This window comes from Pundamilia nyererei, unplaced genomic scaffold, assembly GCF_000239375.1.
Source record: "Pundamilia nyererei isolate P.nyererei 1_Seehausen unplaced genomic scaffold, PunNye1.0 scaffold00029, whole genome shotgun sequence".
Classification (NCBI taxonomy): Eukaryota; Metazoa; Chordata; class Actinopteri; order Cichliformes; family Cichlidae; genus Pundamilia; species Pundamilia nyererei.
Genome location: NW_005187430.1, coordinates 1,031,683 through 1,054,013, shown reverse-complemented (window position 1 = coordinate 1,054,013; position 22,331 = coordinate 1,031,683). Strand labels below are relative to the sequence as shown.

Below are 22,331 nucleotides of genomic sequence, written 5' to 3'. Positions count from 1 at the left end.
ACACACACACACAACTATGAAAAATAAAATATTAACAAGCTAGAGCCCAAACATACCCATATGCACAGTCATATAGACCAACCAGACAGTGCACACACGGTCTACGGTCCCACTGTGTCTGCATGTGTTATTAATATGCAAATACAAGTGGAAAACAGCAAAGGCCAGGAAAAACAATATCGCTGCAAACAGGCTGAGGTCAGCTGATACTGCATCTAATGGCTGCGTCGCTCATCTTGGTTACACTGTTGTTTCATTGTCTTTGTGTGGTTCAGTGTCTTTGGATTAGTCTTGTTTGTAGAGCTCAAATCTGTCTGATGAAGCCTGAATTTGGCTTAGAGTGTGGGTGTGGATCTCATCAAGTTTTGGATAGGACATCCTGGCAGTGTAGTGGTTCGCACTGTTGTCTTTTTGCAAGATCATTTTGGGTTTGGTTTCACGGGCTGGCTGCACCCTCCTCATGCAGACATTACACGTTCTGTGTGGACTTGCTCCATAGTCTGAATGCAGTTGTGTTAGGTTAACTGCTGTGATTGTGAGTGTGAATGGTTGTCATGCCCTACAGGCTCCAGTCCAGTCTTATTGCTGCTTAAGCTACAGATGAGGTTTAGGGTTAAATGTGAGATTGTTATTATGTTCTTACAGGCTTATTTATATTCTTTTTCATTTTGATATCCATTTAGGTTTGTAGTCCAATCACACTCTGCCATGAAAAAATAACACCTCCCTGCATGTTACAGCTGCTTCCCTCTGTTCACAATAAATAAAAGAGTAGTTATAGTTAACAGCAGTGTGCAACTATGGCATCTATTCATGCTGAAAATGTCAGTTAGTGAGGCTTGAAAACACTTGCTTTCTGAGTCTTACACTGACCTTTGTGCATCTTACAACTTTTCACCGACCTTTCAAGACCCTGTCGACCTTGTAAATAATTTCTGGTGTAAACCAAAGGAAGCTGAGGGAAAAACCACGAGCTCACAGCAGAAAAATAAAATTTGGTTTGTGCTCTGGTTGGATTCAGAGCTCTAATAATCAGAGGCCTGCTTAACCTCTGGGAGGCAACCGGGGACTTAACAAAGCAGTCAGCAAGGTTATGTTTGTTTACAGCACATCTATATCTGTCTGTGTGAGTGTTTACATCAGTTCATATCAGCATAATTTACACACACACCCACACACACTCACACACGTGCCTCCACCTTTCAACTCGCTTTTCCAATTCTAATTAATCCGTTTTAATCCCTCTGAAATGGGCAGATTTGCGTTCCTTCACCTGGAGCTGCTTGTTGCTAAACCTGGACCTCAATCAGACAAGATGATAAAACTGTAAAAAGAAAAACACAGGTTGTGATTATCTCCACATCTCAGCCTTTTCCCCCTGTTGGCTTGTGTTTGTATAAAGGGGCAAAAAGACAGAGGCGTACCAGCTGTGTCACAATTTTCCAAGAAACCTCAGCAGCTTTCGCTGAAGAAAATGGGGACTAACTATCAACCGATTATGGCTTTACTTAGGTTTATTAGACCCCTTTAGCTTTTCAGGAACTATTTAAGCATTTATATTATAATATAGTAACTATTCAGTGGCTCTCAACAAGACTTCTGTTAACAAAATTGAGCAAAGTAGATGTATCATAGGTTCTAATAGTTACTTCTCACACATATTGTGCATTATGGTTCATCTAAGGCTGTGAATTTAATGGTTGTTACATAGTTTTGAACATTACAAAGAAAGTTTTTCTAGAGCAGTTGTCTCACACACTAGGCCTGAGGGTCAGAATCCGCTTGGCAAAGACTTCGATGGCTGTGGAATATACGAAGGAGAGAAAAAATGGGAACTTTTAACATAATTTGCAAGTTTAATAGTGCTTCCTGCTGATAAAGATCTGCCCCATGGGCATTTATACCCCACCACAGTAATTGAGTAATTGATAAACAATCAAATGACAGGAAAGTTTGTGTTTTCACACTATTGATTATAGAAATTTTAAGGTTTTTTGTTTTGTTTTGTTTTTCTTATTTTTTTTGCAATAGGTCCACAGTAAAAATTAAATGAAAGAAAGAAATTGTCACAATCTGAAAGCAGGGACTCAAGCGCAGAACAGGTTGACGTCTCAGAGCACCGTTTATTTACACACCAGTGCGATAATATATACAGTGACGGAGAAAAATCCAGGGTTCCAAGGGATTAGGAGAAGGCTCTCTCTCTCACGCTCGCTCACGTCCTCACATCCAACTCACACACATTCGTACAGCTGGAAGGTCACAGGTCCGGGAAGGTAAACTGGAACAAGAAAGGGAAAAATCACTCACAAGTCACGAAGGTAGGGCGTAAAGGTACAAGACCACGGGAGCTGGGAAGAGAGACTAACGTTAGTAGCACAATCATCCAGCGATGACAAGATCTGTGGCCCAGCCTCAAATAGTAGTCGGGAAATCAGCTGATCGCCAACAGGTGTGTGAGCCAAGGGCGGGAGCCAGCAGTAAGCTCCGCCCAGGCAGAGAGGTAGGGGAGAGAGAGAGAAAGCAAAAACACAAGTGGTAATGGTAACAAGGCCAAACCCTTAGCCATGTGAATGGAGAGAGCTTTATTCCAATAACGGCCTGATTATTAAAACTTCATGTATAGAATTATCAGTAAAATCTGATTATGCAAATCTCCAGCTTCTTAAACCTATTCTTGGACTGTTCTCTGATGTCTGCCATCGCACATTTTAAACTATTGAAAAGCTCAACTATGAGCTTATATCGTTCCAGTCACCGGACTGGCTCGGATATAATGTCGAGGGGCTTTTAGGGAAAGAAGGAACGACCAACATCTGTGGCATTACAGTGTTGGAGATTGTCTGAGTTCCATTTCTTTGTAGTAGTGTCTCTGCAAAAGTCTCAGTCATCTTTGTTCTAGTGCACATTTATCAAAGGCATGTCTTCTGTAAATTGTTTCCACTTTTTATCCCATCAAATGAGGAAGAACAAATTCAGCATATGCAAAGCTCACAGGCTCTCATAACCCCAGCTGGTTTGATTTAAACAAAGTGACTAATGCTGTTTTCACACTAGCTATGCAGAGGCAACTGACTACTAGTAATGTCAATGGAAAATGGTGCTACAAAGCTACAAACTGATGCCTGGCACGTGCCAGTGCTTGATGGTTGTGATGTGCAATGAATCAGAGTTGTGCTTGATGTGCTGAAGCATCAGCCAATCATATAGAGATAAACCATATCTTGGGATTATCTGTCCATTTGAAGACAAGCCCAGAGATGATACTGGCAAGTCCAAGAGCAGCACTTCAGTGGTGACCCGAGGGTCCGTTTTACAATTTAGTCACTTGTAGTGTGAATGCATTTTATATTTTTCTGTTTTCTATGCAAAGCACAAAAACAGGTTCCAGTCATATTTTCATAAACTGTGTGTTATTGGGACCAGATTAATATATCTAACCAATATTGTATTGAGCTAGCTGTTACGTTTAAATGTCTTCTAAGGATAATGAACTTATTAGAGGATAAAGACATTTAAAGTGAAAGGCATCAAAACAGAGAACAACCATCTGGATCGTAATCTGACAACACACACACACAGATAGAGAAACACAGCAAACATGTGCCCAACTGCACATATACACACAAAAGCTTGCGCACACCAACTTAGAAAGAGTCAGGATGTGTGTTAATGAGGAACCCAGCATGGATGGACATTGATGCGGCTCACTGATGATTAACATCTCATTAACATCTCATTAGCTGAGAGGGCAGACTAAACGGACACAGGCGGTGGGGGTGCAGCGACAACACATACCCACACACCTCCATGTAAGCATTAGAATAATTAGCCAGGCATAAAAGGTTAAAGGCCATCTCCAAATAGCACTTTATATCTGACAAAGAGAAAGAAGAAAATTAAATACCCAACAGTCACACCGAAGGTGCTACTCAGCTGCTACACAGATGACATTTGAACTGTCAAAATCCAGAAAGTCTCTTTTTTCTTTGTCTCACTTTTCTGATTAATGTAAAAGCCTCAAAGTATCAAAGCATCCAAAAGGGGAGTCATTCTGGTAGCTGTTTGATAGTTTAATGTATTTCTATGTTAAATCATTTTATTGGATCAATAGCTTTGATCCATGATCAATAATGTGACCAATAATGGATGAAAGAAAAACAAAACACATTGTCTTGGACTGTACCTTATAGTTGAGTCAGTTATCTTCAATCCCTTTAAATGATTCAGACTGCTTGCACTTCTTTCTCTCCCAAAGTAATACACACCGTGCAGTATGCACTTAGTGTCAAGATATAACACGCACACACACTAGCATGCACACATGCATGTGCACACAGGAGGAAACCGTGTATTACCAATAACAGTAGGACGCTACATGTAATTAACCTGGCTGACCTCTGGAGTATCATTGCCTTTGTGTGTGTCTGTGTGCGCTTGGATCCAGTGTATTGTGTTCAAGGAGTCGAGTGTTCTGCCATGATCTTCCCATAACAGCAGCATTGGACACACTCAGACGTGCATTTGCTTGTGTGTGTGTGTGTGTGCGTTTGTGTAAATGTGCATGTGTGTGTCATCTTTGCATGTGTGATTTGCTGCTGAAGTCGAGTGTGGCACCATGATCGTCACGGAAATACACCATTAGACACACTTGGATGTCTTTGTGGAGGTGTGTGTGTGTGTGTGTGTGTGTGTGTGTGTGTAGAGGGACTTACTTTTCCATGTATTTTTTAAAAAAATCCTCTTGTCAGCTAAATCTTGAGATTTGTTTTTAATGAAGGAACTGAAAGCAAATGTTTAAAACAACCTACGAATAATGAAAAGATGTCGATGTCACAGTGACATCTGGAAAATTTGTCAGATTTCTGTTTTCATTGCTGTCACATTGTCAACAGGAGGAAATATGAGTTACTTTATTTTCCATCTGCTGTGTTATGTTGGACTGTTTCCTCCTGCTCTGTGATGTCCTCATGAACACAGCCCCACCATCCATTGTTTAACAGCAGCAGAGGTAGGGAATTTGTATCTTTTTAGGCAAGAACAAAGTGACAGTGGGGGCGGGGGGTTAGTTGGTAAGAAAGTGACAGAGACAACACAAAGAAGGAGATGGAAAAGAAAAAAAGAAATCACAATCAAGAGTATTGTGGCTGTAGCTGCTACATTTTAATGGGCTTTTATTGACTTGTTGGGTCGGTAGCTGCTTTTGAAGCAAGGTTATTCTGCTGAACTAAAACTCAACTAAAAGCTAGTGTGGAAAAACACTGTAGCTGTTAACTAAAAACAATAGAAAAAGAGAAACTCACTAAAGTAATATCGTGAACATGCAAAATTAGGTTAAAAAAATGTTTTATGCATATGCAGTTAATTCCTAAAGTAAGGATAGAAGGAAAGAAGTAAAGTAAATCGACATTCTTTTTACTGGTGGGGCTGCAAAACAATTTCTGACTGTGTAGAAGTCTGTGAGAGAATGACCCTCATTTCCCTTCCTCTATGAACACAGAAAACCTTTTTCTGATGAGTTTATTGTCTTAATCAGCAGTTTCAAGTTTTATGGAAATCAACACAATTTTCATCTTTTTATTTAAAAAAAACAACCAATGGATGAACTCGTATGCCATCTTTTATTTACACTCTGTACCCAAGAAAGTTTTTTTGAGAAGTCTATTTAACGTCCACCTCTCTTTTTCTCTGTTTCAGTCTCTGGATGGGTTTGTATTTGCACTAAACAAAGAGGGGCGCTTCCTCTACATCTCTGAGACGGTTTCCATCTACCTGGGATTGTCACAGGTAAGTCGCACACCTGTGTGCCTGTTTTGTCACTGCTATGTCAAGAAAAAACATTAAGCATCTCAAAGCTCAGTCCTGTTCTTTTCGATCCTTTGTCTCTCTCTCTCTGTCTCTCCATCTTTATCTCTGATTGTCTCTTGGTGTTTATTTAGTCCGTCTCTTGTTCTATCATTCTTCCTTCTCTCGTCTATCGTCACCAAAGACAATTCCCAACAAATTAAGGCTCATTTAAAATCTCATCAGCTCGTCGGACGGTTGTTGATTTGTGCAGTGAGCGACAATGCATATTTTATTGCCGTGTATGTGTGTGTATGTGTTGGGATGGGGGTGGGGGCACGTCATTGTACTTTGTCAGCTTGGTGACGAGCTCTGTGTCTCAATTGGTTCACTTTCCCCCAGTTCCTGTTAATAGAGACAGGCGTCCATCCTGAAGGTCGACACATCGACCTTGGAGGCACTAATAAGTCTGTATTGACAAGCCGTGTGTGTGTGTGTGTGTGCGTGTGTGTGTGTTGCTGAATTAAATAGGATTCAAACTGTCATATCAGCCTGTTTACATTGTAGCTTCTGTCAGCTTGTGTACGAAATGCCAATATTTGTTCATGAAAACAGGAAATACAGAGTAAAAAAAGGAAAAAAAGCATCATTAGACATGTTTGTCTGCTTTTGCTGACTTAATTTTAATAAGAGGAAACAAATTTGTTTCATTAACCTACAGTGTTTGCTTTGAAATGTAGCCATCAGCTGTCAAACACAACTGGTTTTGTGATCTGTATTGTCATCTTTAAGGCCAAATCATTTTTCTAAGCTTTCTCTTTACAAAAAAAAAAGATGTTATTAATGAGCTGAGTTCCACATTTGGTGATTCCCACAGTGCCTGAATGCACCACTGCACAAAGGTCTCAGCAGCGTGCCAAACGCCATCTACTGCACAACAGGTAGAAATCAGGAAAAGCACCCTTTTCAATTCACTTGCAAAGACTTGTGAAAGGGGACATAGATCAAAGAGCCAATCGTCAACAAGGAGCTACATTCGGTTGGTTTTATAGGAAGTACCTGCCAGGCCCCCATGCAAACAGAGAGGACATATTTGTTGAAACCGCACTGAGGGACATGTGTGTGTGAAAACTGCCCACTAGTTAGCTGTTTGGTGTAAAAAGTCTATCACTTTGACAACAGAATCTGTGTTTCTTGTGCATGTTGTTTTTCCACCACAATCTTTTTGTGAGCTTAGCCTAATCTTTGTTACTTGGTCCCTAAACTTTGTGTTGACACAGTGACACAAATAGTATTTTCTTCCTTGGCTTGGCTTCAGAAGTACAGAGGGACACCTAAGGCACAGGCAGGAAAATGACACGTATTCCAACACCTGATTGCATACGACTGTAGCAGGCAGTAACAATCAATTTGGAAGGTCAGCAACCGATGTTTACTTGTTTACATGATGGATTGTAAGGCGAGGCGCTCGTACAGTCCTTCAGAGAACAACTGACAATGATTGTGTCCTTGTGTCTGTGCAGCATGAATATTAAAAAGACTCTTGAGAGATTTGTGAAACTCTCAAACATACAAGAAGAATTTTCAGAATGTTAGCCAAACCTTACTTATAGCACTAGCAGATCAGAAAGTGTTCGTACAAATCATGCATGTAACAGTTGGTGGAAAGCACTGATGTGTGATATTCTGCTAATATAAGGATTAGATCGGGAAATGTTATAACTATATATAGACATGACATCTATTGCTGTGCTGTGATTCATTGTTTTCCTTATTTTTTATTCTATAACTTCTTAACAAGTCATGGGACTAAAAAGCTGAAATTAACCCAAATACCCCTCAATCCTTCAGTATATATTAACTATTCTTTGGATTTCTTTATATTCATCCATTCTTTTCAACTTATATTTATCAGGGTTGCAGGGGTGCTGGAGCCTACTCCAGTCAGGTATCCCAGCCAGAAGCAGGGTTCACAACAGACATGTCACCAGATGGTGGCAAAGCTAAGACAAAGAGTCAGACAACCACTCAAACTCACATTCACAGCTATGAGAAATTAGCATTCAACCTAACCCCACCAACTAATCCAGTCTAAGTTAGCTAGGCTGGGTCTTTTCTAGTTTACTCTAGGCATTTGAAATTGTCATTTATTCAATTAAATTGAATATTATTTTTATTTTTAAAGCGCCAAATCTCAACAACATTTTTCTCAATGTGCTTTATACTTTTAGGCAGTGTTTCCCAACCAAATGATTAGGTGTGCCGTGAAAGATTAACTGGTTCCACCTGATTAGTACTCTAAGCGATAGGTGTGAGTAACGGCCAGAACAATTACATTCTCTTCCACTAGAGGGCAGTACAAATACCTGCTCTAATTAAATGGGTTGCCAACTACCTGTAAAACAGAAAAGGACGAAGAAGAAATTACATAATAGTGATGTTGTGAGACGACACAGCGCATAATAGCAATAGATAAATATTGCAAAAGAAAAAGTCTTTGTCAATCTGTCCTGGATCTTGGAGAAAATTCCAACCCAGATGAAGGCCCTAGCATGAGTAGTGATCAGAAGAAAGCGAATAAGGTATACTGGGGACACACTGAGCCATTTCTGCTATATATGTGCCATGGCTCCAAAAGGTTGGGAAACACTCCTGTAAGGTACAGTAAAGCCCATACAATAACAGAGAGAAAACCCCAGCAATCAGATGACCCCCAGGGGGTTGGCAAAAGTTTAAAGGGAAAAACTCCCTTTTAACAGGAAAGAAACATCCGGCAGAACCATTGTTCAATGCATAAAAAAAAAAGATCTATGGTTTGTCCAGTCATTGTAATCTTCAACGTTGTATCAACCTTTACCCCGAGTGTGTGCGACTGGAGCAAATCACACACCAATAACTTTGTGTCTCCTGTCCTGTGATGCTAGGTTTAGGTCTTGGATTTGAGCATGTGTATTATTTCTCTATTCCCAGTTGCACTGAAAACTATGTTACAGAGTAACCTCTGTACAGTCTGAGGTTACTAATGGAGCTCAGGATGTTTGATAATGAATCTGAGTTGCCTCTTTGACTGGAGGTCTTCGTGTATAATGTTCTGACAGTCACGTTCCAATATCTGTAAATTGAGCTGAGCATTGTTTTGTTGAAAGAAACTCATATTTACCATCTGTGCCGTGATGTAGCTCTCCCTTTCTCTCTCTCTCCATTAGTTTGTAAACTCTGTTTCTGTAAATTGGATATAGGAAGCTCTAAGATATGGAAACAAGGAAAAAAGCCAATCAGTTTACCAAATTAAAGAAGAAGGTACATCACTCCCCCTCTTCTCTCTCTCCATCACTGTGTCTCTGTATCTCTCTCTATCCACCTCTTGGATTAATTCCCCCCACTTAGATTGATTGATGATTTCTATCAAATAATTGATTAATTGTCAAATCGGGTCCCGTAAGCTTTTCCGGCAGCTCCGCTGAGCTGGTTATCTTGTTCTTTCAGCTTTTATCAGCTGCTGAAGAAGTGGCACACCGATTAAAAAAAAAGAAGAAGAAGTGAAAGACAGAGAGAGAGGGAGAGATCAAGCTTGTCTCTGCTATGTTCGAGTCTCACCCTGTAATCCTACATGTGTACACAGAGTTCGTCAACCTCCATCCTCTTAATTGCTCTCCCTTCCTCCTCTTCTCCTTTAATCACTGGCCTTCCCTCTTTTTTTTTTTCATTTTTTCTCTTTAAAGGAAGGAAAATATATCGCTAATTATTTTTCAACTTTAATTAGATCGTGGCGTGCAGGAGAAATGACTGGGTGGCGGGGAGGTGAGGGAGGATTTTTTTTAAGCCTTTTAACAAATTGACGAGGTTATGAATTTTCTCGCTTGGTGGTCGGTGCTGAAACAATCTTCAGGCAGATTTATGTGTAAAGAGGATTTACCCGTTTAACTCGTTTCTTTGCTGTCTCGTCAGGGAGACGGGGGACGTGGCCGGCCAATCAAACAGCCTATTAATAGAGTCATTAACAAAGAGTGGAGCTGTAATTAAACATGGCTGCTGCGAAAAGTTAACATCCCACCTCTCCCTCAACTTCACCTCATGCTTCTTTTTTTTTCTTTTCTTTTCTTTTCTTTTTTTAAGCTAAATTTTTTTCTCATTTTGGAATTTTAATGCAGGATTTTGTAGCTTTTAAAACCTCTTATTTGGGAGGGACCTCCAATCAGAAGAAAATTATCTTAAAGGGAGGGGAGGGAGCATTTTAGATCATGAATCATGCAAAGTTAGTCTAGTGGCATCCAACAATTGATCAAAATGATTTGATTTGATCTGGAAGTGTGCAGATGGGTCCATTTTAACTTTTTTTTTAAATTGAATTTGATTCTGCATGTTGAGCTTTTGTCCAGATTTTTACCAAAATAGCTTACAAGATGATAAAATTGACCTGAAAAAAATGCTTTAAAAAGTGACATTTCTGATCTCACACTTGTTTCTGATCTCACAAACTGTTGTACATACTGCCATTCTTCACCTGTGACAGGATTGAATTTAACTGTGTGCGCCTTTTTAAGAGAGAGTGAAAAAAGAGATTGATGCAGTCATAGAGGTTAACAACTTTTTTGCGGCGTGGGGTGGGATTGGCATACAATGTCATCTTTTTGTTTTCATAGTTTTTCACATCCTCATTCAAAATGCTCATGAAACAGGTGGATGGAAACATTGTCTGTGTCCCTTTCCTGTCATTCTCTGTAGAGGCCGCCAGCAGGAGAATCTGTCTCTCTGTAACACCCTGTTGATCCAACAACACAGTATAATGTGTGCATGTTCATGTACTTATAAACGTTGTGTGTGTGTGTTTACGACAGGCAGCGCTTGCAGCTGCCCTCTTAGTGATATAATTGAGACGTGTGTGTTTGTGTATGCGCGTGCAGCAGATGGCTGTGTGTCCTCTGCCTGATGGTCCAGAGGAAAATAATAACTGCGCTGTCCCAGCCAGACCCAAATTAGTCTGCTGGATTCTCGCCCGTTACACCCAAATGTGGTCGGCAGCCAGCCTCTCTTCATGCCAGGCCGGCATATGCAACGGCATAGGAGGGCACACATGTATGCACATGCACACACAAACAACAATTTTTAGGGCCAAAGTTTATAGACTTAGATATGTCCATATATAGTATTCTTTTTGTATGCACGCGAGAATATTGGTGAACTTTGTTTTGCCACCAGTCATTATACTCTATACAAGAAGAAGAAAATGGTAGCGTCAGCTTCTCTCTGGCAGCACAGCTCTCACAGTCGGGGTTTGAGATTACAATAAACAACTAAACACATGCATTTACAAAAAGCAGAAAGCAGGGCAACATGCTGTTAAAACATGATATGAGATGATGTTGGTAGGTCCACTGGATTGTGGTGGAAAGCAGCGGGAAAGAAAGCTGGAACTACCCTTTAAATCTCCCTTTTACGCTGATATATGGTGGGCAATCGACATAGAGTCTGAATCAGATAGTCTCTCTCTTTATTGCTTTGTTCAGTGGATTGGGCTGGTCTCCTTCCAGACAACATGCTTGTTTGTGTTTGTGTGTGTGTGTGTGTGTGTGTGTGTCAGAGGTGTGTGAAGTGATTTGTTTCTGTCTTTGTCATTTAAAAAGGCTCTCCAATGTTCAGACCTACCGCCATGCATACATACACACACTCATGGAAGGTCACACACACCAGTGCACATAAGACTTATGCTACTCACACAAAAATATGTACACACACAGACACACACACACACACACACACACACACACAAATACAGGGTCATTGGAAAGCGAGGCAGAGCCTGATCTCTGCTCTCTTTCACTCCCATCCACATTCCCTCAGAGCGGGTTGGGAGTAACACACACACACACACAGTCTGTCTCTCTCTTTCCACCCGTATTCCCAATGGGCGGCTGCTGGTCTGTGGGGGAACATTGAATGAATTAGCATTAAGCAGCTAAAGCAGACTGTCAGATTGTCTGCTTCTTCCTTCCTCTGGTCTCTCAACATCCACACTGATGTTCACATACCAGAAAATACCATGTTCTTATATCGACCAAGAAACCTAAGGGTACTCTGTAAGTGGGAAACATTTGAAAACATTAATGGTTACATTTCACAGCGTGGACATTGAAAACACCATTTTTGAGTGTGCTTTTATGGAAATGAATGTCCTGGTTTTCATTATATTAGAAATGCTTACATGCAACAAAGACACATGTGTTTGATATGTAGTTCTACTTTGACATAAGCCTTACATGTTGGGTGTAACATGGGTGTAACGTGTTGGGACAATGGTATTGTTTAACCTGCCTATCACTGTTTCAAGCAGATGACAATGGATTCTGAAATCTATGTGACAAGCAATTCCACGTCTGTTAAGTGCTTCTGTTAAATAATTGGATTATGCATTTGATTTTTACGTCTTACAGCATTTACTTATGTCAGGTATTTATCCAGGTTTCTGGAGTCAGAGCTGGTCAGACACTGGTGCAGCGGTTAACACTGGTGCCTCACATCAATGAGGTTCTTGGTTTGAAACCCCAATTGGGTTCTTTCTTTTGTGACATTTGCATGTCCTCCCTGTACCTCTAAGGGTTTTTTTCCCAGGTACTTCAGCTTCCTCCAACAGTTCACCACAGCATGTTAGGTTCATTGGTGATTCTAAATTGGCCATCAATGGAAGATAGATATATTACAAAATAAAAGCACTGTCTGTGTAACTTGTAGTTAAAAATACTTTGAGTAGTTGGTAAGACTATAAAAGCTCCATATAAACAGAAGTAACACACACAGGAAAACCCAAATGAAACACAGTTCATTATCCACCAGCAGAAAATGTGCTTCTACTTAACTAAGATGGTTTCATTTCTATCACTTTCCATGATGCAATGAGCAGCTTTTTTTGTGCGTATATATCACAATACAACATATTACTTTTTGGCTTTGCCTGCCTGAGTGTAGTTCTGTGAGAGGTCTCTTCTTGTTTAACACAGGAGTTCTTCCTCCCCGCTGTCATCAAGTGCTTTATTAGCAACGCTTGTGCATTCCAGTTCAACATCTATGTCATATATTCTACTTTTCTAAATTGAAAACACCCTTGATTCCACCCTCGATAGAATAATCACCTTTCTACTAATGTGTTTGCTGAGTTGAGTAATGTCTTTAGTCCAGCCTTTCAGCAACCTTATCCACCTAATAGTGGCCCTTCACCTGATTTAAATATAAAACCAGATGTTCTCCTTCATGATTCTGATTTCTTTTTCTTTCTTTTTTCCTTCTAAAAGTGTTGTTCTCTCTCTCCCTCATTCATCCTGTTCTCATCTTCTTTTTGGCTTTAATGTAAATTTCTTTAATGTATGTGTGTAATATTTTTATATATTCATATTTTTAATGTATATTTATGATTTTTTCTATCACTGCTTTATTTTACTTTTTTTCACAAAACCTTTAATGTAGTTAATTGTTTTATTTTAATGCAATTCATTTATCATGTCGACTATTTATGATGCAAATTAATTTAATTGATTTTAATATGTAGTCTTTTTTATGAATTCATTACAAATTTTCATTATGTTTTTTTAATGTTTTAAAATCCATTTTAAATAAGTTTTTTTCTCCTGTCCCATCTTCATTCCCTTCAACCTTTCCTTGCTCCCTTACTTCCGTCATTTGCTGCTCCTTTTTCTCTGCCTTGTGCGTTTGAGACAGGGAGGTCGGCCATTTGCATGAGGTCAAACAGGGGCATTCTGGGAGATGGAGGAGGGAGGAGACAAGGAGGCGGTGATGATGAAGAGGGGTAGGGATGGGCAGGAGGAAGGTCACAGCTAATTGAGCCACCTCAGTGAACTCTTCCACACACAGACACACACACTTTTCTATTCATAATTGATGGCACTGACTCTAGAACTGCCATGTCACTCTGATAATAAAATATCAGTAATAATTATGAAATGTGGTGCATGCGTGTGTCCTGTTAGAGGATGAAGGGCTGAACAAAGGGATAGAGAAGGATAAAAAAGGGAAGACTTAACAAAAGCAAACTAGCAATGATAGAAGGAAAACATGAAAGAGCAAAGGAAAACAGAAAATAACAGAGGAGGAGGAATAAAGCAAGGAGTGAAAGAGAGGGTTGAAGAGGGAGAAGGAGAAAGAAGCGATTAAAGTTTGTAATAACTTCAGTCTTAAAGTGTGTAAAGGGATAGTATGACATTGGAGGAGGACTGAGAGAAAAAACTGAACAGAGGAGACATAAGTGGATAACTTAAATATGTGATGGACAGAGAAGGAGGGCAATGTAAATGCTTACAGTGAGGAGGGAAAACGGAATGAAAATGAAGAGAAGTGAGAGTGGGTGGAGGTCAAAGAGGACAGATTACGCTTTGGTTTTGCTGTGAAAGAATGGAGGGATAGATGAAAAGAGTTGATGACATGGCCTTTAACATATGGGTGAAAGGGAAGTTAAATCCCTTGAAGCACAAGGGCAGAGGGATGACGTACAGGAAGAAGGAGGAGGAAAAATATAATGCATATATAGTAACTGGATGAAACATTAAAACAACTGATGAACATAAGGGAAAGAGGATAGCCGTGGGAATAGAAGGGGAGATGATGGATACTTGCAGAGAGAATGAAGGAAAGAAAGATGGAGCAAAGGGACAGGCCAGAAAACAACAAAAGACACTGAGTGACTTGTGAAAAGAAGTACAAAAAACAAACCAAAAGAAAAGAAAGAAGGTTTCTGGTCTTTCACTGTACAAATGGCGTGCGTGTGCGAGTAAGTGTGTGTGACCCTGTTGTCTGGTGTGAAAAGAGGCGTATTAGCATGCTGACAGGAAGCTGCAGGAGGTTATCTGGACCTCAGAGAGCTTCCTCCACCTTTTGTTCCAAACAATCGCCACAGCGACACACCAAGGGGATGATGGGATGTGGCGTGGCCTGTGTGTGTGAGGGGGTGGACTCACAGGGAAACTAAAGAGATATGTACAAGAGGAATGAAACAGACAAGCCCCTGTTGAATTGTGCTTCAGTGTTTGTTACCAGTGATTGACTTTCTCAAAAATACATTTTAATTATTACATTTTCAAACTTCTAAATGATGAGCAAAAAAGGACGTCCTACTTGCGTTTTAACCCTCAAGTGTCCAATAATGCCAGTTGAAGAGTTATGCAAATGTAATGCTTGTTGTAATGCTCATTTCCAACTCTGCATTTAATTTTTAACTTACATTATAATTAGTCTTAACCTATACTGGGCCCTGCTGCAGTTCCTCAGCTTTTTTCTGATTGGTTGCCTCTCACAAACAGCAGGCTTTCACACCGGTGTTTCCGTGCTTACAGACAGAGCTGCGCCCCTTAGATGTCCATATCAAGGATTTCAAAGGATAACAAAACCCTTCAAAACAAGAACAAGAAAAAATATAGGATTCCGATCAGTTTACTAAAATAAATACCTGATGTAAATCCAAAGTGCTTCATATGATACAACGAAACAGACAAGTTTTGAAATGTAAGTCAGTATGGTAGTGTTTGGCTTTCTCTTTCTCAGTAATTTTAGCATTTGAAAGTTTGAATTTTTATGTCTGAGTTATTCTATTATTCCTGTTGCTGTTAATTTTCTCTGTTTTCATGTTAATGTGAGTCTTGTCTCCATTTTTGGTCTGTCATTGAAGCTGTTTTCTCCATTGTGTTCTTTTGGGTTTTACTTTCTGTCTGTTTGATTGTCTTGATTACTTTCGCCTGTTTCTGGTTCCACCCCACATCCAAACCCCTGTTAATCCCAGGTATATACAATGCTGTCCTTTTCTTTTTGTACTGTCTGTTCCCTATGTGCTACCTTTTTGTGATTTCCAGCATGCCTTTCTTCTTTGTTTTATGAACCAGTTGACTTGGTTTTAGGTAACAAAGCTTGTTTTTTTGTTGGGTAATCTGTGCCTTTTGGAAAAAAGAGAGCAGTGTGTGCTTTTAAGCTCTAAGAGAATTTACTGAGTCAGCCAGCTTCATTTCCTCGGGCAGGTTGTTCTACAGCCTCAGGACCCTCACTCCAATCACTCTGTCAAATCTCATTTTTAGCCATGGTTCTTGAGCAAATAAAAACACCTCTTCCTCTGGACCACTAGGTCGTGAAGAGAGATTTGAAGGGAAGAATTATTACTTAAATACATTGCAAATCAAGAAAACAATCAAGAAAACAAAACACTGGCATACACAGTTACATGACCAGAGATAGACCACAGGTACAGACACAAATGAAGACAAACTCTACATGGACCCTGATGAAGACAAACAAACACATGCATACATGTGTATTCCACATAGACACTAACAAAGACAAAAAGCTACATACGTACATAGTAGCTTACACACGTACACACACACACTGAACCTATGTGAGAAAATGAGACAAAGAGAATCAAACCTACCATGACACATGCTAGAAAAACTATTACCTGAATAAACCAGGAACACAGCCAACAGAACAGGGGAATCTCAGCGTGCTTAACTAACTAACCACAGAGATGGAGACCAAACCAGACACGGGAAAACCAGGGAGGCAGGAATACATGGAGACTCTGAACTCAACCAGATATGAAACCAAAGCCTGGGGATAGAAATATATGGGTCTAACATCGAGGGACCATAACACTAGCAGATGTAAATGCATTTGATCTTCCTTATCCTTATAAAAACTGAATTTCAGAAAACTGTCTAATCCGCGTCTGAAAGGTATTTGTCTCAGAGAAGATGTATACATGTGTCTAATGTATACATTTTTACAAAACACCTAAAAATCACATTTTTAATTTTTAAAGGAATTTAAGTTCTTAAAAACAAACCGTGCATTAACAGTTTTCACTCTGCTGTTGACATGAGCAAAAGCCAGATTTTAATAGGACAGAATCCAAGTAATTAATCTCAGGCTCACCCGCCCGTTTTAGCGGCGTTTTAATGCATGTGTGCATTAGTTAAACCTCCCCTCCTTGCACAGGTATCCCTGCGTTGAGTCTTTATCTGTGTGTGCACACATTGTCTAGACACAGGGCTTTATAGATGGCTGCCATTGAAATGGATGAAGCTGGGCAGCAAGCTGCAGTGTGAGGTCAGAGGTGAGGTTTCGCTTGCATGGCGAGGATTTAAAGTCAGAGGAGACGCTTTCATACATTACAGACAGACAGATACTTTCATATATTACAGACAGACAGCAGGAGGTGAAGCTGGGACTCTGACCTGCTGAAGGACGCACTCTCCACACACTCACCTACACACGCTCTCTGCTGGTTATTTAGCTTCACACACACACACACACACACTCCTCCCATTCTTCTTTTCATGCATTAGAGGCGTGAGTGATGGTGGAAGGTGAGTGTGGGTTTTGACCCGCTCGAAGCTCGCTCTGTCTGACCTTACAGCATTTAAAACACTGCGACATGTTGGGATTCAGACAGTCGGTTTGCTTCAGCCGCCTCATGTCACGTTCCCCTCATGCATTTAAGAGAGACTGAAGGTGACACGGGTACGCTGACCTTCACCAGTGCTGCTGCTGAAAGGATTCAAATCGACAATTTAAAGTTTTCATTTCATGAAGAGAGAACATTTAAAGTTTTCATTTCATGAAGAGAGAACAGTTGCATCCTCTGAACACACACCAACACCCCCATTAAATCCTATGAACTTATCAGTGGTTACAAACCATACTAAAAATCTGGTCTGTATGATCACTTTACCATATTTCTGTCAGCTTTAATAATTGAAATTTGTAGATTTGTTCTTTAATTAATTTTAGTGGGTCGTATCATCTTAAGTGTCATTTCATTATATTTCCACTCATTTTGTGGGTTTACATTTTTGGTTCTTACCTTTTTTTAGCACCTGTCAGCCATAAAAAGCCGATTTGTCGTCACCCTGCCAAGCGGCCGGATGGGTGACTTGGACACCCAAGTTTGTAAATGCAGTAACTCGAGAACAAAGCAATGTAGGAGTTCCAAATTGATACCACAGGTGTATCTACCAGGAGGCTAAGGGGTGCCACCAGCCTCTGCCAGAATTCTTTTTCATCTATTGTCAAGTTTATTCTTTTATGGGTTTAACTTACTGGTTTTAACAGTTTTTAGTATCCTATTGGTATTAGTTTTACATCTTACTGCTGTTTGTTTTTTAAGCAATGACTTGTTTAAAGAAAGTTAACAAAGAGGTTCAGTTTTATAAAACATAAGCCAGGGTTCTCTCGGGATAGGTGCTGACTGAGGCCGTTGGGTGTCTTTGCTGTCATCACATCTTGTTTTCTTCTTTGGGCCAAAGTGAAATTATTAGTTATTCTTGAATGAGATTCTTCAGTTATACACATGCAATTATACCCCCCCCCCCCCCCCACACCAAAAACCACACCCCAAAAAACAACAAAAAAAAACAAAAACAAAAAGAAAAACAGGTTGTGTTTAAAACAGCAGCGCTTTACTTGGGAGCTCCTCTCTTCCCCTTTCCTTTCCTTTCCTCCTTACCTTTTCCTCTCCTCCACCTCTTCTTTGACATCATTTGTCCAGTTTCACCTGAATCTCCACATCTTTTTTCTTCCTCATATTCCTCTTCTTCCTCCTCTTTCTCATTCTCCCCGCTTTTCCATCTCCTCCTCGCGTTCAGATTTACAGCCGGCCGTTACTTTGATGCCATGAAAGCCGTAAAGAGATCAGCGGCACCATCGGAGACCAAAATTGATGCTTGTTTTATTGAAGTGAGAGATGAGAATTGTGTGTGTACATAAGTGTACGGTAGAGTGCTTTAGACTGTGTGTGTTTGCATGCGTGTGTGCATGTGTGTGTGCATGAAGCGTGACAAATCTGTGTGCGTGTGTGTATTTCTGATGTGTATGTAGAGGTGTGACTTTATTTCAGCATGGATCAGAGGTGACATGTGTTTAATGGCACCTCTGCTGACACACACATTGCTGTACTTGTACGCTTGTGAGGACCAGGCTTATTTAAACTTGATTTCTTTCCTTCCTTAAATCCTTTCATCTACACAGCACTTTTAGAGAGGAATTGCATAATATGTGGCACATATAGATGATGCCTTTTTGTCATTACTACTCTTACTAAATATTTTCAATTTAGAGTACAAGATGGAATTGAGTTCAAATGCTCCAGGATTGTACACTGTTACTATGTTTTTGATATCGCACAGGCCACAGTAGCATTAATTTAAAAATGCATTTTCAAAATGAGCCGTCTGGTGGTTTGTGGTGGTCACTTTCTGTTTGGGGCATATTTGTTTGTGGCAGTTATCATTGGGATGAAAGCATAGAGAGAAAGGCCAGTAAGAAGGAAACAAATTGGAAAGAGGAAGGGTAGAAGGAGTCAGCCCTTCTCTTCATGTCTTATTCTGAACATTTTGGATTATTGAATAGAGCAGGAGGTGGAGGGGTAATGAGGGCAGGAGGTGAGAAAGGAGGACAGACCTCAGTATGAATGAGAAAATAGGTTTTGTGTGTGTGTGTGTGTGTGTGTGTGTGCGTGCATCTAGGGAATGATAATTAAGATCATTAAATGCAAATAAATGCATCAGAAAGTAATCATTTTTATCGATAGTCCAAGATTGATTGACACTTGCCATTCAGGCTGCAGGGCTAATCAATAGGAAAACATATTGATCAGGAGGTGAGTGTTGCAGGCAGCTATGAGGGATGCTGACCCTTTAGAGTTGGTGTTGCATACATCGCTGTCTGGAAAAAGTGCAACCAGTTCCAGGTGTCCTTGAAGGCATGGAGGCCCAGATTTACTAGCACTCTGCACCAGTGTAAAACCATCCTTTGCTATTAAAACGTTACTAAAGTAACTGGCACAAGTGAATGGCTCAAAGCTGTGGCAAAATTTGCCTATGTCCTGAATGTTTAGAGTCAATCTGCACATATTTCTAGTCCTCAGTAATGCAGATACAGTGATGAAATAAAGCATGGAGTGTCACGAAGAGTGAGGAGGAGGATCCCAAGGATGTAAGAACATGTCTTGTCTCACAGGCAGCTGAGTTCGTTTTTACAGTGAGCTGCTGGGTTTGCAAAGTTTGTGGTTTTTATACACATTTCTAAACAGACACCAACTACGAAAACATGTCTGCATGTATTTTCTCACAGAGCAGTTTGGTCCAATTTTTTTTGTGTGTGTTAGCTTGATGTCTGAATCTTGCAGCCATACACAATGACAACAAAAACAAACAAAAAAAGCACATTAGCAGAGTAACAGTAATTTTATAATAGTAACTTGAAGACATCCCATTAACCTTTGATGAGCTTTCAGGAACCATTTTTGGAGTAAATTCCCTGAGAGTAAATGATATGTTTACAAGACAGGATCCTGTAGTTATCCCAACATGTTTCTTTCTATTTGTTTCAAAGTATAGATGGAAAGAGTCAAACTTTAGCCAAGCAGTCCTTTGAGGCACTGCGGGAGGTAATTTCAGCCCTGCTGTAAAAATTTCAAAAGGCACCTAAGGGAAGGCGTTTAGGGGCTCCTCAAGGACACTTAAAAGCATCTTAATGCTGTTTTGTTTTGATTATAAAATGAATGGTCTTATTGACTGTGTGGGGTCTTAGACATCTTTGCTTAGCTGTATTTGAACAGGCTGCCCAATATTTGTATTTTTTCCAGGACTTATTTTTAACTGTAGATGTTCAAGCAGTTGCAGAGTTTGCTTTAGTGCGTCTAAGCAGTATACCCACTATAGCGAATTTAGTATGCCATTTTGGAGGGTTTTCTGGACTTCTTATAGGACAGTATAAGAATTATGAGGAAAGTATTAAGGGTCCATCCATGCACTTTTATCTGACTGAGGGGGTTGGAACCTGTTCCACTGGTCATAGGGTGAAATGGCAGACTCCGGACAGCTCAGCAGTCTATCACACAGTTAACACAAAGACAACATTTCATGCTCACATTCACACCTAGGACCTAGGACCTTCTTGCTGCGAGGTGACAGAGCTTTCTACTGGACTAATCAGTCAACTGCATCTCGATGTTAATGGAGCTATCCACCTTCGTGGTTCTGCAGGAGGTTGCTGGAGTTGCCTTGTGTTTGAAGACATGATGTGACCTGCATCACTACTAAAACCCTCAGCTGTAACACTACTGAGTAACTTTGAATTAGTAAATTATAGGAAATGGCCTTTACTAAGTAAAACTTGGGATAACTAAAGCTTCCACTTTGACAGTCTTTTTCTGTGTTTTTCTTTCACTCGCAGGTTCCAAAATGAACTTCTCCATCTTCCCCTCACTGTGACACACATTAAATCTAAGACCTTTACACTCCACACACTTGGTATTCTTACTCTCTAATGGCACAGGCGCTAATTTCCTAATGTCTCCTGTCAACCTCACACACTCACACAGCAACACACAAACAGTGATTTATTTAGGTCTTCTAAATACACTTCTGCCTCTGTCTCTCTCACACCCCAATCTCACACAGACACACACACACATTTACCCTATTTCACAACTTCTCAAACACACCTACACAATAATGACACATGGGCTAATTTCCTAATGTCCCCTGTCCCCTAACACACACACACACACACACACACACACACACACACACACACACACACACACACACACACGTCTAGTTTATGTCTCACTGTGAATGATATCCTGGCCATTATGGGCCCTTTATTTACACTGGCTTTACAAATGAGCCCTAATTACTAGGTCTTAATGATGTGGTTGGGCGAGCAACGAGCGAGGTAGCTCTGCAGGGAGATAACGAGAGAGAGAGAGAGACAGAGAGAGAGAGAGGGGCGGTGGGAAAGAGGGGAGAAGGCGTTTGCTTGGAGGGTTTTTTGTAAATGTCAAGAGCAGAGAGTTGATGGCTTCATCAATCCTTTATCCCTGCGAAACACCTGGAGGAGGAGAAGAGAATGGGAGGAGGGGGGGAGATTAGTCAGGAGGAGAAGTAGGAGGAGGACGTACAAAAACGAGGTAGGGAGGTGGGGGAAGAGGTAGCTAGAGGGAAAAGGAAAAAGCGATGTAGGAATTGAGAGATCATCCAAAGGGAGAAGCTGGAAAGAGAGGAGAGGGTAAATGATGTTCGTTGGCATGGAAAATAAAAGATAAAGGGAAAGAGGTAAGGATTGTTGGGAGAGGAAGGAAAGAGCAAAAGTTGGAGAATGGGATGAAAAAGAAGGAAGGAGGAGAGTTTCTCGTTGTTGTTTGTGGTTGAGAGAAGAAAAATTAATGGTGGAATGAGGTGCCATAAAATCAGAACAGAGGAGATGAAAAACATAAAGGAGGAAGGGAAGGAGGATGAGTGTTAACAGAGGGGGATGAAGAGAAAAGGAAGACACAAATTTAAACTGAGGGAGGACAGATGGACATCGGGAAATGTAGATGTGAGAATAGAAGAAAGCACAGGGTCGTTGGAAGAAAAAGATCAGGAAATGGGATAATGCCATCTTTCTTCTCCTTTTTTTTTGCCTGTCCCATTTGGTTCTTTAGCCGTCAGAATTGTTGTCTGAAGACCAACAAGGATACCCAATGGATTTACTTTGCCAAATGGATCATC

General features: G+C 40.4%; 1 protein-coding gene across 1 annotated transcript in view; it reads left to right on the top strand.

Moving 5' to 3' along the window:
- npas3 (neuronal PAS domain protein 3) overlaps nucleotides 1-22,331 on the top strand; it is a 206,630-nt gene that overhangs the window by 88,273 nt on the left and 96,026 nt on the right. Inside the window, exon 4 of the mRNA XM_013909673.1 lies at nucleotides 5,698-5,787. Coding sequence (XP_013765127.1) covers nucleotides 5,698-5,787 — 90 coding nt within the window. The remainder of the gene's footprint in view (nucleotides 1-5,697; nucleotides 5,788-22,331) is intronic.